Source organism: Myotis nattereri (genome assembly GCF_964212035.1).
Source record: "Myotis nattereri genome assembly, chromosome: 11".
Classification (NCBI taxonomy): domain Eukaryota; kingdom Metazoa; phylum Chordata; class Mammalia; order Chiroptera; family Vespertilionidae; genus Myotis; species Myotis nattereri.
In genome coordinates this window covers 55,115,729-55,141,679 of record NC_138086.1, presented here as the reverse complement: position 1 = coordinate 55,141,679, position 25,951 = coordinate 55,115,729, and the positions used below count along the sequence as shown (strand labels likewise).

Sequence of the window (25,951 nt, the reverse complement as noted above, 5' to 3'; positions counted from 1 at the left end):
CTGAAGTTTAGCCCGTGGTTGGCAAACTGCGGCTTGCGAGCCACATGCGACTCTTTGGCCCCTTGAGTGTGGCTCTTCCTATGCCTTAGGAGTGCCCTAATTAAGTTAATAACAATGGACCTACCTATATAGTTTAAGTTTAAAAAATTTGGCTCTCAAAAGAAATTTCAATTGTACTGTTGATATTTGGCTCTGTTGACTAATGAGTTTGCTGACCACTGATCTAGACGAGTCTCAACTGGGCTGACTGGGCACTTCAAGTCTCTGCCATGTATCTGTTCCATGCCAGTAGGCTACCTCAGTAATGTCTTCATGGAGATGACAGAAACACAAGAGCAAGGCCTCCCGAGTTGTAGACTTAGAAGCACCATACTTGCACTTCTGCTTCATTCTATTACCCAAAGCCAGGCTCATGGTCAAGTCCAGAGGCAGAGGACACTTCAAAGTTAAATGCCCAAGCGGGTGGATGCAGAGAGGGTAAAAGATCATTCAACCCATCAGCAAGACCTACCAATTCTACCTTAGAAATACTTTCCACACCTGTCCAATACTCCTTCTATCTTATTGCTACCACCACTTCAGTTCACCATGATCTCTCTTACCCATCACCACCTGACTGCTCTGTCCAAATCTTTCTTGTCCATTCCTTCTCAGACCGTTCTCAATGCAGCATCCAGAATAAACTTAAAAAGAAAACCTGCTGTGACCACTCATTTAATTAAGTCTGCCAAATGGTTTCTTATTGTTCTCAGGATAAAGGTGAAAATCCTGACTAAGGCCTAAATTGTTTTCAGTTTTCAATTGAGGGGGTTATTTTAAAGCAAATAGGTGAACCTGGTGAAAGGGAGAAAGAGAGTGAAGAGGGAGTGTGGGAAAGAGAGGCTTTGTAATGACTTCCATGTGAGGACAGCCTGGGACCCCTTTCTCCAACCTCATGTCCTTCTATCCTTTCTTTGACTTTATGGTTGGAACACATCATAATTGCCCAACTTGTACACTATTTCAAGCCTCTGGGGTCTTACTTGGACTGCTCTGTGTCCAAGTAGAGAAGTAGAGTTCTTTAATCCCTCCTTTTGGTACGGCTTGAAAACCCTCTGTCTTATGCCCTAAAAAAAAAAAAAGAGAGAAGAGAGTAGATTGGTTTGGCTCAGTGGATAGAGTGTTGGCCCAGGGATGAAAGGCCGGTGGTTCGATTCCAGTCAAGGATGAGCGAGAGAACGAGACAGTGAGAGAGCGACACAGTGAGACAGCAAGAGAGCGAGAGGAGGAGGCTTGGTTGCCGGGGTGATGGAGGAAGCCAAGCTTCCCGCCTCCTCTGAGCTGGCTGTGGCCTCCGCTCATGGCAACAGTTTCAATTATAGAAGATAAATAAATCCCAGATACCTGCTTCCAGCCAGCCTCCACTGGGAGCTTGGGTGGCTGGGGGTTGTGGCCAGCCTGCAAACAGCCATCAGCCCCTCACCCAGGCTGGCCAGGCACCCTAGGGGGGACCCCCACCCTGAAGGGGCTGTGGTCAGCCCGCTAACAGCCATCAGCCCCCCACCCAAGCTGTCCAGGCACTCCTATGTAATAAAAGGGTAGTATGCAAATTGACCCCAACAGCAGAACGACTGGGAATGACTGGTCACTATGACACACACTGACCACCAGGGGGCAGATGCTCAATTCAGGAGCTGTCCCCTGGTGATCAGTGTGGGAGCTCTGCTCAGCCACAAGCCAGGCTGACGGCTGCCAGTACAGCGGTGGTGGTGGGAGCCTCTCCGGCCTCCTCAGCAGCGCTAAGAATGTCTGATTGCAGCTTAGGCCTGCTCCCACTGACAAGTGGACATCCCCCGAGGGCTCCCGGGCTGCCAGAGGGATGTCTGCCTGCCAACTTAGGCCCGCTCTTAGAAGCACTGATTTATAATACAGTCCCCAACATGAAGCCATGTATCCCTTTCAGGATAAAACCTGTGGTCAGTAAGTGGGGTCAAACAACTCCTAGTCCTGCTTTACAAATGAGTCTTTTAAATGACAAATTGTTACATTTTCCCAAGGAGAGGAGAATCTCCTCTTCTTAGTTAGGATGATTTCTCATTCTCTTATCTTAAAAATGAGGGATTTACGATTCCAAGGCAGAGTCTGCAGTCTTTTTTTATTAATTCAACATTTTAAAAAAAATACTTATTATTGAAAATATTACAGATGTCTCCTTCCCAATGGTTCTGACACCTGAGCATGCATCACCAGAATCACCAGGAGGGCTTGGTAAAATAGATTGCTGGGTCTACCCACGAGTTTCTGATTTAGTGGGTCTGAGGCAGAGCCTGACAATTTGCATTTCTAGCTCCTCCCAGGTGATGCTGACGCAACTGGTTGGGCTGTACACTTGGAAAACCATTGGGTTTTCCTGGGAAAGGAGAAAGAGAATGTTGAGAATGGTTCCAGGATGAACTCAAAGGATTCTTTTAATTTTAAGAAGTGTCCAAATTGAGATCTTTCAAACCCTGCTGTACCTTTTAAGAATACTTTAGGGTTTCAGAAGAAACAGGAGGTTGAGAGAGCTAGGGAAGAAATTATAGAAATTCAGCCGTTTTTCTTGTGTTTTTTTTTTTAGGTATCCCATTCCTAACAAATGCATCAATAGCCTTCAAGCAGGTCTAAATCAAGGTTCCATCCCACGGGCTTGGTTGTTTCAACATACCTGTTCCTAAGGGATTAGGAACCTTCCATCCCAGTGGCTCTCAATGTGTAGTTACTAGACCAGCAGCAGCAACAGGCCCTGGGAACTTGTTAAAAATGCAAATCCTCCCGTCCCACCCCAGACATGCTCAGTCAGAAACTCTGGAGCTATGGTCAGCAATTTGTAATAAACAAGCCCTTCCAGGGGATTCCAATCATACTCCAGTTTGAGAACCAGTAAACTAGCCCAAAGCTATTTTACCTTTTTCAGAGGCCTGTTCTAGAATGGAGGGGGGAAACAAAAGGGGGCCACAGAGTTGGTCACCATTCTGTGGTCAACACCCACAATTTGCTCTTACAGAACCCGACTAGGCAATCTTCATAGAGTACTTTTATGAGAAAAGTATATTTGCTTCTTTTACAAGGATCATTTTATAAAGTGTGGGCCCACCTTCTATTGGCTGTTGCAGAGAATGACACAATCAATTAGGATGCATTTCTACTTGGTGCATTAATCCAAATTCTTACTACTGGTAAGTAGCAGTCCGGCTGTGATCCCAATGCTGAACTTTTAAAGAAGGTATAGGAATATGTTAGATGAATTTATAATCAACCTTTATAAATTCCTTTAAAAGGAATTCTTAATGCACAATCTCTCCCATTTACTGAACACCATTTCTTGCCAAGCTATGCATTGTGAGGAATGGCAATCAAACACATAGATATGAGGAAAAATAAAACCCACCTCCTTTATTGAAGACAGAATGGCTGCAGAAAATCAGCAAGGAGTGAATCTTAGTAACTATCTGGCCCAATGGTTTGAGGATCAGCTACCACCCGGAAACTAGTTCTCAGACCTTGCCCCACTCCTACAGAGTCTGAAACTTAGTGGGAGGTCTGGCCAGCAATCAATTTTAGGTCCTTTGGGTGATCCTGATGCATGCTGGGATTTGAGAACCTGCAATTTAGCCCAATTATTTTACCTTTCTTCGGTCACAAGAAACTCTGAGGATCTGATGAGAACAGTCTTGCATTTGTTTAACTTTGGGTGATGTGAACTGTGAAGTCCCAGTTTACGGACTGATCTTGTCCAGGCCCTTATTTTACAATTAAGCATAGTAAATACTGAGTTAAGTGACAGGCTAATTAGTGAAAGGGCTGACTAATGGTGCCTCCAAGCTCAGGCCAAACAAGTACATCTCTCCACTCATCCGCTTGCACAGCAGATAAAGCAAAACGTGGAAGTCATACAAACAAGTGAAGCCACAGTAACTATTTTTTTTTTTTTGTTACTCCTCACCTGAGGATATATTTTTTTCTTTTTTTAGTTAATCCTCACTTGAGGATACTTTTCCATTGGTTTTTAGAGTGGAAGGGAGGGGAAGAGACAGAGGAGGAGAAACATCAGTGTGAGAGACACATCAATTATTTGGGAACCCAGCCTGCAACTGAGGCATGTGCCCTTGACTGGAACTGAACCTGGGACCCTTCAGTCCACAGCCCAATGCTCTATTCACTGAGCCACAACAGTTAGGGCTCCCTGTAAATTATGATTTAATAAAACAAAACAAAAACTGTGTTGTCCATACAAAAGAGAAGGCTGGGAATGACTTTCTTTTTTTGTAATGAATGCTATATGAGGAAACGCTTGTGTTCCAAAACCATCTCTGAAAAAGAAAGGTGCCTAGGAATCATTCTCTCTGCCAAAAGAGAACAGTGCAACATTTTGGCTAATTAAAAAATAACATTCTTGTTTCGTATGTGCTTGCTGAGAGAGCTGGTTATTACTGTTGGCAGATTGACAGTATCTATTTAATCACTTACCAGAAAGGAACGAAACACAAAGAACAACAAAAGGAGGTGAAGCAAAGTTGAGTAAAAGGCATGAACACATTGTTGCTGCATCCATCCTAAGCACAGGCAAATGAGGTGATGCTGTCAGAACTCAGGATAATGCTTTACTGACGGGGGGCTTCCGAGACTGCTCATGTTCACGGCCACTTGTTACTGGTTAAACAAGTGTGCTGTTTCTATTCAATACATAAGCACAGACTAGGCGTTTTTCTCTGTCAATAGTTAACACACACACACACACACACACACACACACACACGGCAAGGTGCAGAGGTTTAAATATGCAAAGTCTAGCTCTAAAAAGGTGTTTGGCCAGAAGAAACATTTTACTCGCACCTATTCCCCAAGTAGAGGGCCATGGCAGTGTAGGGGCATCTCTCAGGATGGACCTTAAAATCTACCATTTTCCAAGGTACAGAAAGCAGAGGGAATTAATTTCCACTAGCTCGAAGCTGAGGTCAGAGATGGTGAATCATCAGAGCCAGGGACACACTGGCTCACCCCAGATGATTCCATCGACATGCAGGGCCTGACCCGTTTCTAGACTGCTGGTTTTCTTGGCTTGAAAATGAAATATTTTAATCTTCCTTGTCCCTACAATTTTACAAATGGGACCTGCTAAATTCCAGAAATTTCACTTTCATATTTGTAGAGGTTAGCAGATAAATTTTTGATTTCTTGTCAAAATAATATTGCCTTGGACTATGCCCCAAATAGGTATAAAATGCATTCAAATGTATATATGCAAATTCAGTAAATAAAATTTTGTGTTTAAATAGTCAAATCCTTTGACTCACATCACATTTCCATTTTTTTTTCTAAATAATTACATAATACCTACATCACTCACATGGAGCACATACACAGCAGTAATGAAGTAAAAAGTAAAAAAAAAAAAAAAAATTAAAAGAAATAACAATTCCTGACCTTTACTGTGGTAAATAAATAATAAAAAACATAAAGCACGTATGTACATACATCAAAATGACGGAACTTTTTTTTTTTAATAACTAAATGGGAGATGGCAATGTAACCACAAAACAACGTACGTTGAGTCCGTGTAACCCGAGGACTGCCTGTAATAAAGATTATGCCTCATCCATACCAAAAACAAAATGTATTTTTAAAACATGCTTTTGAAGAATAGTTATCGATATAGTAAAATGTTAAAGAATATTATTTAATAAAGATCAGGATATAAAACATATACAATGGACTTAATTTTTAAAGAATTAAGCAAATCCTATCTAATAAAAGAGAAAGATGGTAATTAGCCATACCTCCGCTACCCTTCCCATTGGCTAATCAGGGCAATATGCAAATTAACTGCCAGCAAAGATGGCGGCAGCAGCCAGGCAGCTTGAAGCGAACATGAAACTTGCTTGCTTCAGTGACGCAGGACTCCAAAGTTCCCCGCCTGCCACTGCCGGCCTCTGAGCTTGCAGTTTGAAACATTGTTACAAATATAGAAGCTAAACAAAACCCCAGAAACCTGCTTTCAGCCAGCCAGGATCTCAGAGCTGGAGTTGAAACAGTGTTTCGGTTATAGAACCCAAACAAACCATATACCTGCTTTCAGCGGCCAAGGCCTAAGAGCAGGAGCCAAGCCTCAGAGCTAAAGCTGGCCCAGAATAAAAAAAAAAGAAAAAAAGGAGTGGTTGGGAGCTTCAGTCACCTGCCAGCATGAAAACTGCCCTCAGCCCCTCACCCAGACTGGCCAGGCACCCCAGTGGGGACCCCAACCCTGAAGGGTGTGTGACCAGCTGCAAACAGCCATCATCCCCTCATCCAGGCTGGCCAGGCACCCCAGTGGGGACCCCCACCCTGATCCAGGACACCCTTCAGGGCAAACCAGCCAGCCCCCACCCGTGCACCAGGCCTCTAACCTATATAGTAAAAGGGTAATATGCCTCCCAGCACCGGGATCAGCAGAGCCGCGAGGCCTCCTGGCACCGGGATCAGCGTGACAGGGGGCAGCGCCCCAACCCGCCCCCCCCCCCCCAAAACGGGCCCTGCTCTGTGTGTGACAGGGTAGAGTCATAACCTTCCCATCGGCCCTGCCTTGAGTGTGACAGTGGCGGCGCGCCCCAACCCCCTGATCGGCCCTGCTCTGTGAGTGATAGAGGGAGGCACCCCAACTCCCCTATCGGCCCTACTCTGTGAGTGACAGGGGGAGCTCCCCAACCCCCTGATCGACCCTGCTCTGTGCATGACAGGGTATGGAGCCCCAACCCCCCTTATGGGCCCTGCTCTGTGAGTGAAAGGGGGCAGCGCCCCAACCCCGATTGGCCCTGCTCTGTGCATGACAGGGGGTGGCGCTGCAACCTCCCCATCAACCCTGCCTTGAGTGTGACAGGGGGCGGTGCCCCAACCCCCCAATCGGCCCTACCCTGAGTGTGACTGAGGGTGGCATCGCAACCTCCTGATCTGCCCTGCTCTGTGCATGACAGGGGGCGGCGCCCCAACTCCCCAATCAGCCCTGCTCTGAGCCCGACCAGGGGCTGTACCTAGGGATTAGGCCTGCCCTCTGCCACCCAGGAGCAGTCCTAAGCCAGCAGGTAATTATCTTTCGAGGGGTCCCAGACTGCGAGAGGGCACAGGCTGGGCTGAGGGACTCCCCTCCCAGCTCCCCCCCCCCCCCCCCCAGTGCACAAATTTTTGTGCACCAGGCCTCTGGTTATATTTATAAAAATTTATCAAGATATTTCTGACATCTCCTTTTACTGCTTTGTTTTAACACTAGGTGAAGATTTTAAAACTCTCCAGGAACTATGTTAGTATGTACTACTCTGGTAGCCAGCCTCTGAAATGGCTAGTATGATGATTGATTATTCCACCTCCTGGAGTCCCATCTATGCTGTACCAGGGTTGATCAATGAGGAATAGAATATGGCAGAGATGTTATATCACTTCCAATATTAGGTTACAGATGGCTTCCTTTCCTCAGACCATTCATTCTGGGGGAAGCCACCTGTTAAGACATGAAGACACCCAGGCAGCCTAAGTAGAGGACCCTATGTTGAGAGACTGAACCCTCTGGCTAAAAGTTAGCAAGAAACTAAGGCCCATGAGTCACCACTGTCAGCCTGGAGGCAGCTCCTAGAGCAGGGGTGGGCAAACTTTTTGACTCGAGGGCCACAGTGGGTTCTTAAACTGGACCAGAGGGCCAGAACAAAAGCATGGATGGAGTGTTTGTGTGAACTAATATAAATTCAAAGTAAACATCATTACATAAAAGGGTACGGTCTTTTTTTTTTTTTTAGTTTTATTCATTTCAAACGGGCTAGATCCGGCCCTCGGGCCGTAGTTTACCCACGGCTGTCCTAGAGGCTCCAGATGACAGCAGCTCCAGCCAACAGATTGACTGCAACTAAGGGAAAGGCCCTGGGCTACAAATTCCCTAGCTAAGCCCCACCTGGGTTCCTGGCCCACAGAAACTATGACATAGTAAGTTTGTTGTTAAGCTGCTAAATTGGGGGATAATTTGTTACACAGCAATAGATAGCTAATGTAACTCCTTTGATAATTGAAAGTTTCTTTTTTAAAAAAAGAAAACAGAGTCTTTCAGAGAAAGAAAGCGCTTTGGGTTTGAGGATTCACTAAGTCCTTGCTATATGAGTAATCGTCCCTCTCTTGGCTGCTTACTTAAGATCACTATCTCAAGTTCCTTTTGGAAAAATACTCTGTGCTAGAAAATGTTAAATATTTAGTATTCTGTAATTGCTACGTTTATAGATTAGAAATAGATTTTCCAGATGTTTATTCATTAGCAGTGCTGGTTTTAAAAACTTTTGCTTAAACCAGCCATGGGCAAACTACGGCCCGAGGGCTGGATCCGCCCGTTTGAAATGAATAAAACTAAAAAAAAGAAAGAGACCGTACCCTTTTATGTAATGATGTTTACTTTGAATTTATATTAGTTCACACAAACACTCCATCCATGCTTTTGTTCCGGCCCTCCGGTCCAGTTTAAGAACCCATTGTGGCCCTCGAGTCAAAAAGTTTGCCCACCCCTGGCTTAAACTGTTAGAAACTTATATTGTTATAAAAAATAATTTGACAACAGAACATAGAAAAAAAAGCAGATATGGACGCTAAAGATGGGAAATTGAGTTCCGTCTTAGTCACCAACTTGATGACCTTGGTCACCTTCGAAATTATGGGGCAAAGTCAGATATCCTCCAGTGAAGTAACCTTCTTACCTTTTACTCATCACCCCCTAAAATAAAGGGAAACCCTTGTACATGTTGGCACATAAAATTAAATATAAAAAAATATAAAACATGAAAGTTGGCATGTAATTTTTAACATCTTATCTTTAAATATATTTTTGTCAAAATATTAGCTGAAATGTCATCTGTGTAGGAAGTCATGTTAGGTAAAGAAATAAGAGTTCTGAGAATATAGGCACAGATTTTTATAAAGCCATTTATTTAAAAAAACTGGTTTGTCAAATCACATACACAAGCAGATACACAACTACCAAAGTGGCCCTGTAATAGACACCAGTGGGGCGTTCACCACACAGTACCTGAAAAATACAGCTAAAAAAGAGGAGTCTGTTGAGTAATTCAGATTCCTACTGGACTCCTGGTTGAATGGCTTTAAGTTAGCATATAGTGAGTGAGAGGTAGAGTCCCAAGTATAATAGCTGATGCCTCAGGGCTCCATTTAAAAACAAAACAAAAACAAAAACCATTTGCCCCCTCTGCACAAGGGAAACCTATCCTATTTTTTTTTTTCCTTTGTGAAAACAAGCCAAGTTTCTCTTCTCAAATGGTTCAGCATTCCCAATCCAAGTGTTGTGTGATGACCTAGGCATTGTGCTTCTCCGGCCATCTAATTGTCCTCACCTTCCGATTCAGATTCTAGGGGAGAAGAAAGGAAAGTCATGATTGTTGTTGTTTTCTTTCTTTTAAATAAGGCCAGGAGAGTCTCTACTGCACTTCTCTCCCCTGACCCCCTCCCCACTCCCAAGACATTGTTGTCCCAGGTATCCATTTTCTAAGTAACATAGTTAGATATGAGGGCAGGTAGCAAACTTTTGTTCCCTTTGCTTTGAAATGAACTTGGCCTTTCTAAAAATGCAATATCCTTATACTGGTAAATACTTTTAGAGAATATAACTACTTTTATTTTTTAAATCAGCTAAAATAAACTTTTCATTCTTACTTGCATTTAATCTCATACATTATTCTTACAATTTGTGTTCCCATTTCAAATATCAGTCAACTGGTGAAGGTCCTTATAAAAATCTATATAATCCCATAATGTGATTAAAATAAATGTATTGTTTTCCCTTTCAGATCTAATTATTTCTTCCTCTTTGTTCTCCATTAGAGTGGATAATTTAAGAGGGCCGTTTCTTTTTTTGCCATGTAGAGATTTTCATTGCCTTGATTCAGAAACAAAGGCTAAGATGTAGGCTGAGTGTTTGATATGGAAGACACTTCAAGACCTTTAGTTTTAGGAAAGCAAGAAAAATCTGTGGAAGACCAGCTGTCTTGAATTATAATGAGATAGGATTTGCTAAATGGCCACCAAAGTTGTTCAATGGAATCATACCTTCTTCTGCGTTTTGCAACCACTCAACAAATTTCTTCATCTGGTCAAGAAAAACACTTTTGCCTTTGGCCACGTGTGCTTCTTTGTACCATTTCAAGATCGCTTCTTCACTCAGCACATCAGCTGCAATTTCAAATCAAAGACTTCAGTTACTACACAAATGTCATGGTTTAAAGCAACTTCCTGACATCTACTTTAATAGAAAGCAATCACTTTAACATTGAACGCTCTGTTATAAAAGAAATCCATACCTGAAACTTACTAGAAGACAGGAACCAAGCTCATTTCCATATAGAACAGTGGCATATTTTGGCATTTTAGCTTAGTAAGTAGTGATGATGATGATACCTCTCATCAGTCATGATATAATGCAGGCCTATATGCAAGTCACACTGGGACTTGGAAACCTCTTAAAGTCCAAATTTGCTGGTAGGAAACAGTGTAGATATTTTGTAATTTTGCAAATGACTCAGCAATGTCAGCATTTCAGAACACTCTGTATCCTGCCAACTTCAAACAGATCTTGATTAAGCAGCAACCTCAATGACTGGACTTTTTAGGGGGATTTACTATTTTAGGAGAAAAGAAGGGCAAATAAAAAAATGTAGACAGGATGCAATAATGATAGTAATAATTAGATATAAAGATGAGCTTCCTAGGTGTATCATGGGACCAATACACACATAACCCAAAGTTCTACACTCAACCTATCGCTAAATTACTGATTTTCCTACAGTATCATATTCTAAACTGCAATAGTAATGTTTTCCTTGTACTCTATTAAGAGAAAAACAGACATATTAGACCAATTTTCTACAGGTTTCTAACAAAAAGTATTATCTATTACCTATCAATTACCTAAAACTTTAAATTACATGAATATGCCTTGATAGCATAAAGTTATGGTTAATTTAGAAAAATGTAATGTTAAGAATGGGAAGGGGAATATCAAAATAATAGCATACATACATTACCAATGATCTAATGGGTTGGTTTTGGGGATTTGAGTGGGAAATGAGAGGCAAAGCCAATAAAAAGGATTTATTATTGTCCCTAATACCTATCCAATCCATTACAATACTGATAAATTACTCTAATAATGTATTTGCAGTCAAAATATAATTTAACTTATGAAAACAAGATAAATGATTTCATAATTTTTATTTAAAATATCACTGATCTTTTTATAACAAAATCTTATTTTTTCTAAATTAATAAGTGGCTCTTGTATTCAACTGAGGAAATCAAATTGGCTAAAAATGCACACAATTGGTCTTAGACAATATAAGGTTTTTATTTATTTTAATAATTAAATATACTACATTTTGCGAAGGAAAGAGGAAGTCTGGATATAAAAACTGGATATAAAAGATTGAATCAGGAGTCCTATGGAATTACTCTTAGCTTCTAGTCTTTTAGCTTCTTCTGTTCCCACCTCCACATCCTCCACTCACAACGATGAGAAAACTTCCCCACCCACTTTCCATCAAAACCTAGTTTTTCTAGAAGCGAGGAGCCTGAGGAAGTGACTTGTTTCTGTGCAAGAATGCTTTACAGAGATTTTTCAACTACTTAGCTTAAACATGGATTTAAAGTCTCTCTTATATAATCTATCGCTCTGACATCTTTAAGATGCTTGATTTAGAACAGCCATCTCCCAATTGTTTGGATCATGCTCCCCTATGAGACAGTTTTGAGCATGTACACCCAACATGTGTATATTTTTCAGTTTGTAAATTGTATGTATGTCCTATAGAACTATTATTATTAATGTCATAAAACAAAAAATAGAATTAAAAGTGTGGCAAACATGTAAAGGGACATTCTATTTTTCTGCTCACCTTAATGAATTACTTCTGGTACAACATACATGTTGGAAAGCTGGTTAAGACTGCGTTTAGTAATAGTATTTGGGTATTTCCTCCTGAAGTTCAGAGCTCATTCCTGTGTTTTACTGCCCCCCAGAGGCTGAAAGAGGCCATGCAATTACTGAAACGCTTGTCAAGGACAATTGTGAAGAGGACACTCAGTAAAACTTACCAGATGTGTTGTCCATTAAAAACCAGACAGTGTAAGTTTGAGTTTGCAGAAGAACCTAAGTTAGTAATAAACACTTGCTGCTAGACTAAATTTCTAGTGTCTGGTAATAAATAATAAACATGGGCCAGAAGCAATCACACAGGGCAACTTATGAGGCAAAACATGAACATCATTTAAGAAATTCAACTTTTGTTTAGTGAAAAGTCTAATCTAAAAAGGAAGGAAACTCCTTGAGAATGAAAAAAAAGGCATATATTTTTTTCCCTCTAAAGAAGAGTGGAGAAGAATCAATTAAAATTGGGAGACTAGAGGATTATGCTAAGCAAAATAAGCCAGTCAGAGAAAGATAAATATCACATTATCTCACTCATATGTGGAATCTAATGAACAAAATAAACTGATGAACAAAATAGATCCAGAAACACAGAAGCATGGAGCAGACTGATGAATCTCAGAGGGAAGGCAGGGGTAGTGGGAAGAGATCAACCAAAGAACTTCTATACATACTAGAGGCCCAGTGCATGAAATTCATGCACAGGATGGGGGGGTCCCTCAGCCCAGCCTGCACCCTCTCCAATCTGGACCCCCTTGGGGGATGTCCGACTGCGGGATTGGGCCCAAACTGGCAGTTGGACATCCCTCTTGCAATCTGGGACCACTGGCTCCTAACCACTCACCTACCTGCCTCGTTGCCCCTAACTGCCCTCCTCTGCCTGCCTGGTCGGCCCTAACTGCCCTCCCCTGCCGGCCTGGTCGCCACTAACCGTCTCTGTCTTGGCCCCCGCCACTGTGGCTTTGTCCAGAAGGATGTCTGGAAGATGTCCAGTCTAATTAGCATATTACCCTTTTATTAGTATAGATATGTGTAACCCATGGACACAGACAATAGGGTGATGGAGGCCTGGGGTGGGGGGCAGGCTAGAAGGGGTCAATGGGTAAAAAGGGGACATATGTAATACTTTCAACAATAAAGATTTAAAAAATAAAATAAAACAAAATTGGGAGACTATAAAGTCTTTGTTAGGATTTCCCAGAAATGCCTACTAAGAATATATGTCAATAGAAGTACTAAGACAGACATCCAACTGCAGAGTTCCGAGATTAAAATACATTTCTCTCCTAGCTGGCTAGCTTCTTCATCCCAGCCCTTTCTTTTCCCTCCAAATTAGCTTCACCTGTGAGCTGGGTGCCCTTTCAAGGGCACCCCACCACTCCTCAGCCCTCTGTGGGAGCCTTATTTCAGCAACTGACATGCTGACTCTAGTTCCTGGCTTTCTCCTACACTGAAATTCAGGAAGTCAGGGACTATTTAATTTCTAGCATTTGACAAAACAACTGTCAAACTGTCAGTTAGGACTACATTCAACCCATGTGTAATGGACAAATTCATTCACTTGAGAAAAACTAAGTAATTCTCAATCTACAGTTATAATTTAAATCTCAGGTTTTCATTAGGATCAAAGAGACAACATTGTAAAAGTGGTTTGAGAATTGCAAAGCTTTAGGCAACATTAGTTATTTAGATATTAAAGTTGAATACTATGTCATTTGGAACTCAGGAAATTCAGGAATTTTATTAGAGATGCTATACTGGAACAAAGTAAAAAAATAATTTATCTTAAGAATGCTGGGAATATATGGTGAGAAGGCCATTCACCTTTCTTTAGAACAAGAATAAGAAACATTTTAGGAAAGTTTGCATGAAAGACCGAGTTTAACCTAAGAAATTTCTGCACCTGATAAAACCCACAATGGAAATAACAGTCCTTGAGAATTTGGTATTCTACTTTCAGACCTCCATGCTGAGACTAGGGTACTTAGCTTCAAGAAGGAAGAGACATTATTATTTAAAGTGAATAATGTGATGTTTGAAAATTAATGATAAATTTACTATTTTTCCTTAGTGTCTCAGAAACATAAAAATCCAGGTTTTAATACAGAAAGTGAATTTTCATTAAATGAACAATTACCTTTTTTTTTTTCATTGCTGAAAAGCATTATTGTAGTTTATTCACTTTTATTACACTGTTATTTATATAAAATATTTTAAAATCTTTCAATAATGACATTCATTAAAATAACTAGGTTTGTCAAAGGGGACATGAGTAACCACATCCTCAACTATCTGTTGTCCTCTTGCTCTGGATTTATGGGGAAGTTGTGTGTGTGAGAGAGAGAGAGAGAGAGGAGAGAGAGAGAGTAATGAGAGAGATTAAAATAGAAAAGGAGGAGTTTCATAATTTTAAAACTTGCATTGAAGCAAAGATGTTCCTTATCTTACCTAATAATAGACAAACATGTAAATTGACCGTACCTTCACACCAACCAGCCAATCAGGAGAGTATGCAAATTAACCCAACAAAGATGGTGGTTAATTTGCATACATAGGCTCCAAGTGGCGGAGCGAAGCCTGACGGCCCCGGGGCCGGCTCTGGCCAGAGCCCGGCCAGAGCGAAGGCCTGGGTCCCAGGTGCCAGAGGCAAACCGGTGCCAGCAGCCAAGGGAAGGTAAGGCCTATTGCTTGAATCTCTTCATGCAACGGGCCTCTAGTAATAAATAAAAGGAATCCATATCACTAGAGCAAACAGACACAGTTTGGTTATTTGTAAAATGTATATGTGTGCATGGAATCAGTGGTAAGTATGATCTTAAATGTGCTACCATAGTTCATGGAATTTATTCCTCTGACATCAAACACCTTTTAGGTGGTGGCCCCAGACCAATGTCACAGTACCACCAGGAAATCTATTAAGAAGTGAATTCTCAACCCTAATCCGGGACTTAGGGCATTAGAACCCCTGAAGATCTGGGCTTTTAACAAGCTCCCCATGTGATTCATTTGTAAATCAGAGCTAGGAAAGGAGTGCTTTAATGGACTTTCATCAAGCATTTCTAGACATGCAAAATACATGCAAAAAGCGTCCAAATCCTTATAAAAGCAATAAAAATAAATGTCTCTTGGTGCCTACGTGTTTGTGGGATGAAATAAGGTCAGAGTAAAAACCACCTTTCAAATAAGGAAAGAAGGTAAACACATAACTTTCTTAACAGTGGTATGGAACAATCACTCCTGGGGCTCCTGCTCTCAGGAGAAAACGTGTAAACATTTCATGCAGACAACAGACTGTATGCATAAATCTGAAAATTATGTAATTACCTAAAAAAAAATGACATTCAATTTAAACACCTCAGTGATATATTTAAAAGTTTCCTGATTTCATTTCCAAAAGCAACTAGGCAAGAATAAAATGATGTTAATACTTACCTTCCTGTGTTCCCTTGGGCCTGCTCATACTTGTCACAGACCTTACTAACTTTAGATTACTTAAAAGGAGTACAATGGGGAAAAATGTTGACATTAACGATTAAAATGAGAAATCTGAAGAACTGTAAAAGCTCACATGTGTGGAGGAGAGACTATTCCATGATGGCCACTGTCTGTCCTATGAGATGGACCCAGGCCAGAACGGAGACTGCTTACCACAATCCCTCACCTTAGAGATGACTGGATCATAGTCAATGTTCATTCTGCCAACAACTCAGTCCCCTCCACTACCTCCTGTAACGTGCTGGTCCCTGGAACAGGCCAATGCCCTGACCTGGTCAAGTAAGTAATTACCTGTTCCTGGTAGCACTCAGTACTAGTACCCATGACTATCCCCCCTTTTCCCTATATAATTCTTTGGTAGCATTCACATACTAAATCCCCCCCCCCCCACCCCCCACACCGGAATCATATATAATTCTTTGATGCCTGCCAAGTGGCAGGGAGGAAATCCACTTCATCTTGCAGCTGCCCAGGACACACCTCCTAGGGAAGTTTCCCCTAATAAACTCTTAATTACCAGCCTGGAGTGGCCTGCCTCTTTCTCCAGTCTTTCCCTGCCCTCTGCTTATGAAGGTAGATTCTCAGTCTTGGGGCTTTTCCCTGGGTCTCTGTGTACTAACAATATGCAACCTAGAGGTCATTACTGATAAAAAGTAGTTTGTTTATTCTGTTGTAAATTAAATACAATAATAAAATTAGGTGCTTCTATAGATGAGGCTCAACAACTATGTCTAAGTTTTAAAAAATTTGGTTAGAGAAACTGGTTGGTGGGGTTAGCAATTAAACAGCAAGAAAGGAAAATGTATGCTTAGGCTACCCGTTTATAAACAATTTGATTTTTTTTTTTTTATAGCAGAAAATACTGACCACCCATAAAGCCAATGTAGAACCCATCTCTACCAGTTTCTATAAGGAGCCGGCAGTGACAGTGGGGACAGAATGCCCACTGGGTGGGGGGCCCTGCTTCTTTTTCTTGGCTGCTGGGTACCATAGGTGGGCTGGTAACATGAGCTGCAGGTTTGGTTCTCATGGGTCACCCTGCGTAACATTTAAGCTTTCATTTCAAGACATTGTTATCTAATGACTACATCCAAGAGGACCTAATTCAGATCTGGCCAGAGAAAAACATCAACTCCTGAACTTCAAGTGGGACTTGCCAGTTATCACATTCTTCTCCTGATAAAAGTACATAAACACAGACCAAAGGATAGTCCAGGATCATTTTTATATGCTGTCGGTACAGATTGAAATTGGTTAAAACCCTAGCATTCATTAAAGGCAGTGCCAATTGTCACGGCAAACTTAATCCTTAAAAATACAATGAAAAGAACAGTAAATGTGAATATCTAAAAATAGCCATTTCCTTGGAAAATAGGAGAATGGCTGGGACAAATAACTAAAATAGAAAGTAAAAGGGCTAATTATTTCAGAGATTTTAAAGTCAGCTTTATGGTATCTGAAACAGTCTGAATATAACTTAACATTTTAATAATCACTGTTATTAGGGCTAATCCTTATAATTAAAAAACAGACCTAATTACTTTATGTAATTACATTTTTCACACACACCCTCCAATAATAACTAGTTCATCACCAATTCCACCAATGAGAACGGGGCCTGACTGGGCTGGTTCCTAAGGGCAGCATGTACAGCATTTGCCTCTTCTCTCTACACATAATGTGGCTGCCTCCCTAAAACTAGCAAAGATTAGCGTAATCCCATGTTGCCCTCTGTCTGACCCCCCGCCCTACATCTCAAGGAACTGCCACAGAACGTGGACACACAGCGGTGGAGCCACGGGGGCGGATACCTTTATAAAAGAGAACCACGATCTTCTGAAACGCCTTCATGAAGTGGATGTTGTCGTAGCAGTACTCCTGGACCTTCTGCAGGAGGATCAGCTCTGACTGGCCTTGGGAGCTGAACACGGCCAGCAGGGGAGCGTATTGCTGCAGGGGGAGTGGGAGTGAAGACATTAACTTTCTGGGGAGGGACAGACTGGACAACACTTGAATCACAACAGTAACCTGGAGAGTTGCTTAGAAAACATTCACTTTTTGGATTATCTTCTTATTACAACATTGTGTCGGATCAAAATGAATTTTTTATCCCGGCATCTTATCAGCTCTCTCTCAGTGTACCTACCAACGGGAGGCAAATGTGAACTTCTGATGATAAATGCTGTGCTGATGATAAATCCTGTCTATTGGATATGGGGAAAATGGGACAAGGTGTGAGGCTCTCCTTCCCGACATTCAGACCCCCTCCCAGGCCATCTTTATGGCTTGGCTCATATTGCTCCCTCTGCCTCAGCTTCCATGGCCTGAGTCACTGAGGGAGGGCCACTGTTTCCTCTACGACCCCCTCAGTTCAGCGGTCATCTCCTCCCAGGAGCCTTCCCCGGGGAATGGAGCCTGCAGTTTCCCCCTGCGCTGCTCTCAGTCTCTGAGAGCTATCTCTAATTTCCATCCCAACCTACTTTATACTCGGAGGTCTTTCACTGCCCAATTCAAGTATCAACTCTGAAGGCAGACCTGTCTCCCACTTTTCTTAATAGTTTTATAGCAAGAAGACAATTCACGGAAGTAAAAACATACGTATCCATGCACAAAAGATAATTTACAGAGTCAGCTGATTTCTTCCATCAGATGCTTTTCAAATTCTAACGTTAATTTGTAGTTTACTTAAACAAAAAGATTCACTAAGAATTTCCCTTGTGTAGAACAGAAAGAAAACCAATAGACAGTATTCCTCTTTAACTTTAAATACTGAATGTATGACTATTCTGTGGCTTTTCGAACATGGTTTCTAGTAAAAACTTACCCTTAGGAATTTCATAGGCTCAGACCCGAAACATTTTAGGTAGCGGAGAATTTGAAAAGAAAAAAATTAGGAGCTGTATGTTTGGCCTGAGTCTGGGTGAATGAGGCTGCAATGACGGCCATCCTGTCACACGCAGCACTTGGCCCACAGCAGAGACTGTCCCTTATGAAGACCCTGTACCTTCAGGTGCTTGAGGGCCTGCTCTGCCACAAGTTCTTCCTTCTTGTTCCACTCCACAGCATTCATGATGCAGGTCCACAGCAGGCCTATCACTGCTGTTTCCGGGAGGTCATTCCTCTTCATTTCTTCTTTCACATAGAGCACCACCTAAATTTCACGGAAAGGGAGTCGTCAGAATAACAGGCAGATGGGGAGTTCCCTCTCACCGTCCTGGGGAGTGAAAGGTTTGGCAGATAAACACTCGACTCAGTCCCTCCCTTCCTGGTACTTATTGTCAGATTACAACAGGGACAGAAAACACGATGTTTTGTTTTCAAAGCAGATTTATTTTTAGTCCAAAAAGTAATAGGCCTCGCTCTGGCCAGGAGCTGCTGGACAACAGAGAACAAGAGAGCATCCCTGCTTCTAGGAGCGACTCTTTTCCGTGCAGGGATCTCCGGAGCCCAGCAGAGGAGGGCTCACCTGAGCCAGTCTGACTTCCTTGAGGTTTGAAAAAAGGCAACCCAGCTGTTAATTTTTACCTCTAACCCTCACCTTTAAAGCTCTTGATGGATAATATCTCGGGTTTAAATAAAGCCGCTGTCCACAATTCATTCTTTAGTTATTACTTTTGATGATCTCACGCCCCATCTCAGTGAAATGTTAATTTGTAAATAAGTTGTACGGCGCAAAGGCATTTTTATACGCTATGTATCAACGCAGCACCACTCAGCAGATTATTTACCCCTAAGAATTAAGTTTAAATGTGTACAGTTATCCTCAAGTCCCACAGTATGAAATATGGGTCCGCCTAACTTCATTGCATAAAGGTCCCCTTAGGAAGGTGAAGCTTGTGCCACGCGGTCTGCGTCACTCCTCGGCTCGGTGTGTCAGGAGTGCGGTCGGCCGGGTTTCTCACCTCCTTGATCGGGCATTCCTGAGACAGGCGCTCCTGCAGCTCCTTCTGCAGCTCCTTCCTGGTGCCCAGCGACTGCTGCACTCGCAGGAAGTCGGAGAGCTCCTTCAGCCCCGCGTCGGTGAAGTACTTAGCAAAGTGATCTACACTCTGTCTGTTAACAGGAAAGAGTTCCTGAGAGAGAAGAGAGGCTGTTATGCAACAAGCTACTCACATTTCAGCAAACAGAGGACAACATTCTAATATGAAAACAGTGCTCAGAATATCTCATATTTTGGAGGAAAGAACAAAGACTGATTTTAAAAAGAATAAATCTCGGGTATATTTCTTCAGTATTTACTAAGCACTTTCTAAAATTAGGCAGTTTTTCAAAGAAAGAGAAAAGTTAAGCAACTTAGATAAACTAGCTTCACTCATTTTGACCATTATTTATTTTTCTTTTACTTTAATCAAAGTATAGCATGTGTAAATACAGAACTAAACTTGCTAAATAAAATGCACATCAGACACACTGACTTGGCCCACAGCAGAGACTGTCCCTTATGAAGACCCTGTACCTTCAGGGTCTTGAATATTTGGATTGTTTTAAAGTGACAAGAAAAAGATTGAAATCATTAGGTAGCCAGCCACAAGGTGTCCTTAACTATGAATAGGCAGGTCAGTTTTAATAATGCTGAGATGATTTGAGCTAACATTAGAAAAATGACATTGACTATTGTCATCTCAAGGACCTCTATTCACATTCTGAGAAAATGCTATTATTCTAAAACCAGAGGCCCAATGCACAAAATTCGTGCAAAAGCCATGGACCCTGCCTGCCGCCTCTACGTCCAGGGGCCTCTGCCACCTCTGCCTCAGCCCCCCACCCACTGCGATTTTGTCTGGAAGGAAGGGTGTCCGGAAGGATGTCCACTCTAATTAACATATTACACTTTTATTATTATAGATACTAGCTTGGGAACTAGAGAGTTTTATTAAATCTGTTAATGACGGTGGCTCTCACATTCATGGCAAGATCTAAACTAAACCCACTCTAGCGACTTTTCAGTTCATTACATAATTTGTTGGAAAATTTAAAAAGAGCAATGATACCATTGCCACTCTTATTTTTACCTCATTTCCATTTTACCGTACACAGCTTGGCAGTCTCAGTAACACTTAGTCATGTTCTAATTCTGTGTGACTTTTAACACCCAACTAAGAAATTCAGGCAATTTTCAAAGTTCTCACATTTTTCAGACTGCTACAGTCTAAAAATTAGATCTAAACCTTTATGTTGGTTTGATTTGCATATATATGGTCAATGGCTATATGGCTCCAATAAACATCTCAGTAGAAAGATCTGGACTGTCCCCATGTATAGGGACATGAGCAGATGGCTTCTAAGTTATGGCTCAAGTTTCAATATTTTAATATCATCATTCCATAGTTTCCCTTGTTGAGTCATGAGTTTCAAAATGTCAGGACAGAGTTGGTGGGAACAGTTACCAAGCACGCATTCATGTTAAAGCAAACATTTCATACCAGACTGAAATTTTGTCACTGACATCTATGCTAACATTCGAAAAGTCTTTCAAATTTGGGGACAGGGGACTAATTTGTTTTGAATTTCTGCTATGAATCAAGATGGGGCAGGTCTGTTGTTCATAATTGTGTAAAGTTGAAATTTTTATAGATGACAAATTGAGCCAACAAGGTTAAGCAGTTTGACTCAGATTATGCAGCCAGAAATATTTTTAAAAAATAATATATATATATATATATATATATATATATATATTATTGATTTTTTACAGAGAGGGAGAGGGATAGAGTTAGAAACATCGATGAGAGAGAAACATTGATCAGCTGCCTCCTGCACACCCGCTACTGGGGATGTGCCTGCAACCAAGGTACATGCCCTTGACCAGAATTGAACCTGGAACCCTTTAGTCCACAGGCCGACACTCTATCCACTGAGCCAAACCGGCTAGGGCACAGCCAGAAATATTTAAGGACAGAGTTGTGTGACCTTAAGATCAATCCTTATTCCATTATTCTTCGCTGGCATTTAATATTGCATTTAGAAAGAATGTGACTAAGGAATCTGATCTAAAATTATGTTCAGAACAATATGTCATCAAACATATTACTCATGGTTTATATATGAACTATATCCAAAGTCCTCATGAATGTTACATAATGTATTGAAACTTATCATTCAGATTAAACTGAGGCAAAATCTATCTAAACTGTATCATGACATTTACTGTAGCCTGGTCTACTGTAGCCTTGCTCTTGAGTCTATTCCCAGTGCAACAGTCAGAATCATCCTGTTAGTACCCTAAATCAGTGGTTGCCAACCTTTTGGACCTCACAGACCACCAGTGGTCCGTGGACCACCAGTTGGCGACCACTGCTCCAAAGGTTTCCTTAAACCAGAGGTCGCCAACCTTTCGGATCTCATGGGCCACCAGTGGTCCATGGACCATTGGTTGGTGACCACTGCCCTAAATAACATCATGCACAAATCTGCAGAGAATTCTTCAAAGGATTCCTATCTTTTCAGAATAAAAGCCAAAGTCCCCCGATGACATGGGCTCTGATGCTCCTCTGAGCTGATCTCCTATGCTCTAGCTCTTACCAAATGCTCTTGCAGTCTTCAGCATGCCATGCCTCAAAGACTTCTCTACACAGAGATTACCCCAAGTCCTCAAGTAGGTTCCACGAGGACAAGGAACTTTAACTTTCTATCCTGTTCTCTGCTGGCTGCAGAGCTTCTAGGGCTGTGCTGGCCCCGAGCAGACACTCATGCTAAATGAAATCTATTGTCAGTGGCAGAAATTAACGAGAAACTTAAATGTTCTTTTCTATCATATCTTAAAGACTTTAAAGACACAAGTAGGGCTATTTTAAGGCAAATTTCAAGAGACAAAGGAGCATGAAGTCATTGGAAATGCAATGAGACAGTTTTAGAATTATTCCATGAATTGGCACCTCTGCATGATAGAATACATTGGAAGAGAAAACCAGCTGAGAGGCTAGGTAAGGAGAAGATGGCTGGGTGTCTTTTAATTTTAGACTTTGTCCTAAAATTGTAAAAGCAATTTCACTTGTAGAAATCTCTGCCATTTGGACAGCTGTTGCTCTAGAAGAAAGAAATAATAGGCAGCAGATAGAAATTAGGAGGACAATATATTGTTCTTGACTTTTTTGGGGGGAAAGATATAAAAATAGAGAAATCCATAATTTAAAAAAAGCACAATATGCTAATTAGGCCAGTCATCCTTCCAGACAACCTTCCAGATAAAGCTGGGGCTGAGAGAGCCGAGGCAAGCCAGTGGGCTGCGGTGGGTGGCCGGGGCCTCCCTCTGCGAGAGAAGCCAGGGTCCCCGGTGCCGGAGGGAAGCCGGTGCCAGCAGCTGGGGGAAGGAAGGCCTACTCTTGCACGAATTTCATGCATTGGGCCTCTAGTGAAAGTATAATCAAGCAATTGTGATAATAGGAGTTTTGAATGAACGACAATTAACTTGTTTGCTTGCTTAAGTAGCTTAGTATTCCCAATGGATCTTGGTATAAACAAGGACTGTTGTTTAAATTTTTATTTTGTCAACACAACGACATGCATTTCAGATAAGTGTTATTCAACTCTAACCCAACATATCACAAACGTCTAATTAGGTGGGCTCAATGGGACTGTACTATAGGAAAAATTCAAATTTCTATAGTTACTCGTTAAAAAAGAAAGTGTTCTGATAAATGTTAACACTATGTCAACACACTTCCAAATTTGAAAGTTTGTTTTCTTTGAGTCTTTAATCATTTCATTTATAAAAGAAAGATTAAATTGGAATTAGTTTCTATCTACCATAACATAGAAATAAGAGGAACCATGCTTCAACTCAGCACAGACCCGGCTTTTTGGCCATGCACTATACTGCAGATGCTGCCAGGCCATGCCAGAGGATGAAGCAGGCAACACCTTTGTCCAGATAAGACTTACAAGCAGCCTCTTGTCTAAGTTGGCTTTTCTCAAAGAAGAGGTAACAGAGTTGGCATCTTTTTCTGCCATCCAGGCTTTAAAAAGCTTGACAGCAAATGAGGCCGCAATGCCTGTTTAAAAAAGAGAGAGTGTAGTTGCTTTTATAAGTAAAACCTCTCGTGATGATGGTCAAGGCAACATTTCTCATCAGGATTCCAGAAAAGAGTAAATAACTCCACAACTTGACTTGGTACAAAGGAAACATGGATACATTTCTAGGCACAGTGCCATTCAGTGCTAAAAAGGGAGCGTTTTCACTTTTGAACACTTTAAAAAAGGTACAATATTTTTCAAAGTTGGACTTCCTAATTCCAATCTAGTATACCTATATATTATTTTTGGTCAAAACCGAACTTAAAACCAAGTACTTCCTAGTATTTTTGCCTGCATATATCACCCTGTGGTTCACCAATATTTCATGTTTATAACAGTGATCCTGAGGTACAACAAATAAATCATGAGACATAAAATTAAAATGTCAACTAATTTGCTGATAAATGACACCAGTGAAAGAGAATTAGCAGCAGCAGATATAAAGCTATAGATAAACATGCATCATTTACAATTGTACTTTTTGTAAAAAGCATTTTAAAATATTCACGAATTTACCCGGCCAGTGTGCTCAGTGGTGAGTGTTGCCCCATGAACAAAGAGGTCCCCTGTTCAATTCCCAGCCAGGGCACACGCCTGGGTTTTGGGCTTGGTCCCCACTGAGGGTGTGCAGGAAGCAGCAGATCAATGTCTCTCTCATTGATGTTTCCATCTTTCTATCCCTCTCCCTTCTTCTCTCTCTAAAATCAATTTTAAAATATTTAAAAATATTCATGAATTAAGCTATAAAAATATTAATGCTGTTATGAGTTGAATTCTTAATATTTTAAGATATTTCTAAAATAGCTATGTTAATCAGGAAACCACTCGAATAGATATCCATATTTAAATTGGGATTTATTTCCTAATATAAACAATCAGATAATTAGGAGATAGCTCTTCTGTGAAAACTTCAAATTTCTAAATTAATGTTCCTCTTTTATAATGAAGAATTAAGGTGCAGTTGAAATATTAAGCTGATTTTTCTGAATTGTAGGCTTTATTATTGCTGTTGGCCTAAGCAGACTCAATTACGATTTCCTCTTGCCTAAGAGAATTCCCATTTGCTCAAGCCAGGTGACTTCTACTAGTCTAAGTCCTGGCATTACCTCCTTCTGCAATGATTAGCTTAGTGACCTCAGCTTAAGCTCATCTGTCCAAAGCATCCCCATGGCAACTACTACTGGGCTGAAACTGATCACATGGCCAATTTCAGCCAATCAGCAGAAGGCAAGATAATTTATTTTATTATCCTATATCCACTGAACCTGACTGGGAAGCATGTGCCACACATAACTGTACCAGACTTCTTTTGATGACCAGGAAACCATCCTTGGGGCGAAATTGATGCTACAGAGAGTAATGAGGAAAAATGAAGGAAAATACCCCAGTCCTAAATGATACTGCTGTTCACCCTGAAGTCTGCTATACTTTTTTGTTGTTGTTAATCCTCATCAGAGGATCTTTTCCATTGATTTTTTTTTTAGAAAGAGTGGAAGGGAGGTAAGGTGGGGAGAGAGAAAAACATTGACATGAGAGAGACACATTGATAGGTTGCCTCCCATGTGCCTCAATTGTGGGATCCAACCCAAAACCCTGCTATGCAGCTGACACTCTAACCACTGAGCGGCACCAGCCAGGGCAAGTCTGCAATACTTTTATACTGATTGTTACATAAGAATTATGTCCTCATAAACAAATTCGGGTCCCATCTTCTAGTTACTTGCAGGTAAATACATTCAATTGCTCTATCATTTATGCAGACACTAACTTTACCAAATTTTCTTCATTTGAATATCAGAGTAATGGAGCACCCTCCCACCCCATCCCAATTATGGCCATGACTATAATACATATCTTATAAGCTGGAGAATTTTATGTTCTAAACTTGTTGACATGGATTTTTAATACTTTGATTAGTTCATAAAGTCAATATAACATTTAATATAAATGTTTGCAATTAAATTGTTTAAAATGGCAGATGATGTAATCTGTGTTCTAAGTAAGAAAAGAAAGTATGCTTGAAACCAGGAGTCCAACATCTAGGCTTGAATCTATAACACTGCATTAAAAGTGGCTCTTGGTGGGAAAGTTAGAGAAATCTCTTTGTATTAGAGATTCTATCTGGTGGGATGACCTAATCCCCCTTAGCCATTTGTTGGGTGAGAGACTGGCAAAAAGGTGTGATTTAATCCTTTCCTATTTAATAAGCCAGAGTTTAATCCTTTAATTTCTAAAGATGGTGGAGTATAAAGAAAAACCATGTCACTTCCATAGCAAAGGTATTTTTCTTCTCCTTCCCTACCCACTAACATTTTAATATAAAAATTTTCGAATATACAGAAAAGCTGAACAAATTCAACAATAAAACTCATATATACTCACCTAGATTCTAAGCTGTTAACATTTTGCAAAATTTGGTTTATCCCATGTCTGTCCATCTATCCATGCAATAATTTATTTTTTTTATATGTTTCAAAAGAAGTTAGGTTT

General features: G+C 41.0%; 1 protein-coding gene across 5 annotated transcripts in view; it reads right to left on the bottom strand.

Moving 5' to 3' along the window:
* Positions 1 to 8,925: 8,925 nt before the first annotated feature.
* BZW2 (basic leucine zipper and W2 domains 2) overlaps positions 8,926 to 25,951 on the bottom strand; it is a gene marked incomplete at its 3' end in the record, with an annotated part of 55,271 nt that continues 38,245 nt past the window's right edge. For 3 of the 5 annotated variants that reach the window (XM_081101935.1, XM_081101936.1, XM_081101937.1), the window contains exons 7-11: positions 23,330 to 23,439; positions 19,351 to 19,521; positions 18,453 to 18,599; positions 17,260 to 17,398; positions 10,025 to 10,203 (exon numbers count right to left, since the gene is read on the bottom strand). In XM_081101935.1, the coding sequence (XP_080958061.1) occupies positions 10,025 to 10,203; positions 17,260 to 17,398; positions 18,453 to 18,599; positions 19,351 to 19,521; positions 23,330 to 23,439 (746 nt within the window). Of the gene's footprint in view, positions 9,384 to 10,024; positions 10,204 to 17,259; positions 17,399 to 18,452; positions 18,600 to 19,350; positions 19,522 to 23,329; positions 23,440 to 25,951 lie in introns of those variants that run through there. The other 2 variants (XM_081101938.1, XM_081101939.1) reach the window with 1 other exon arrangement.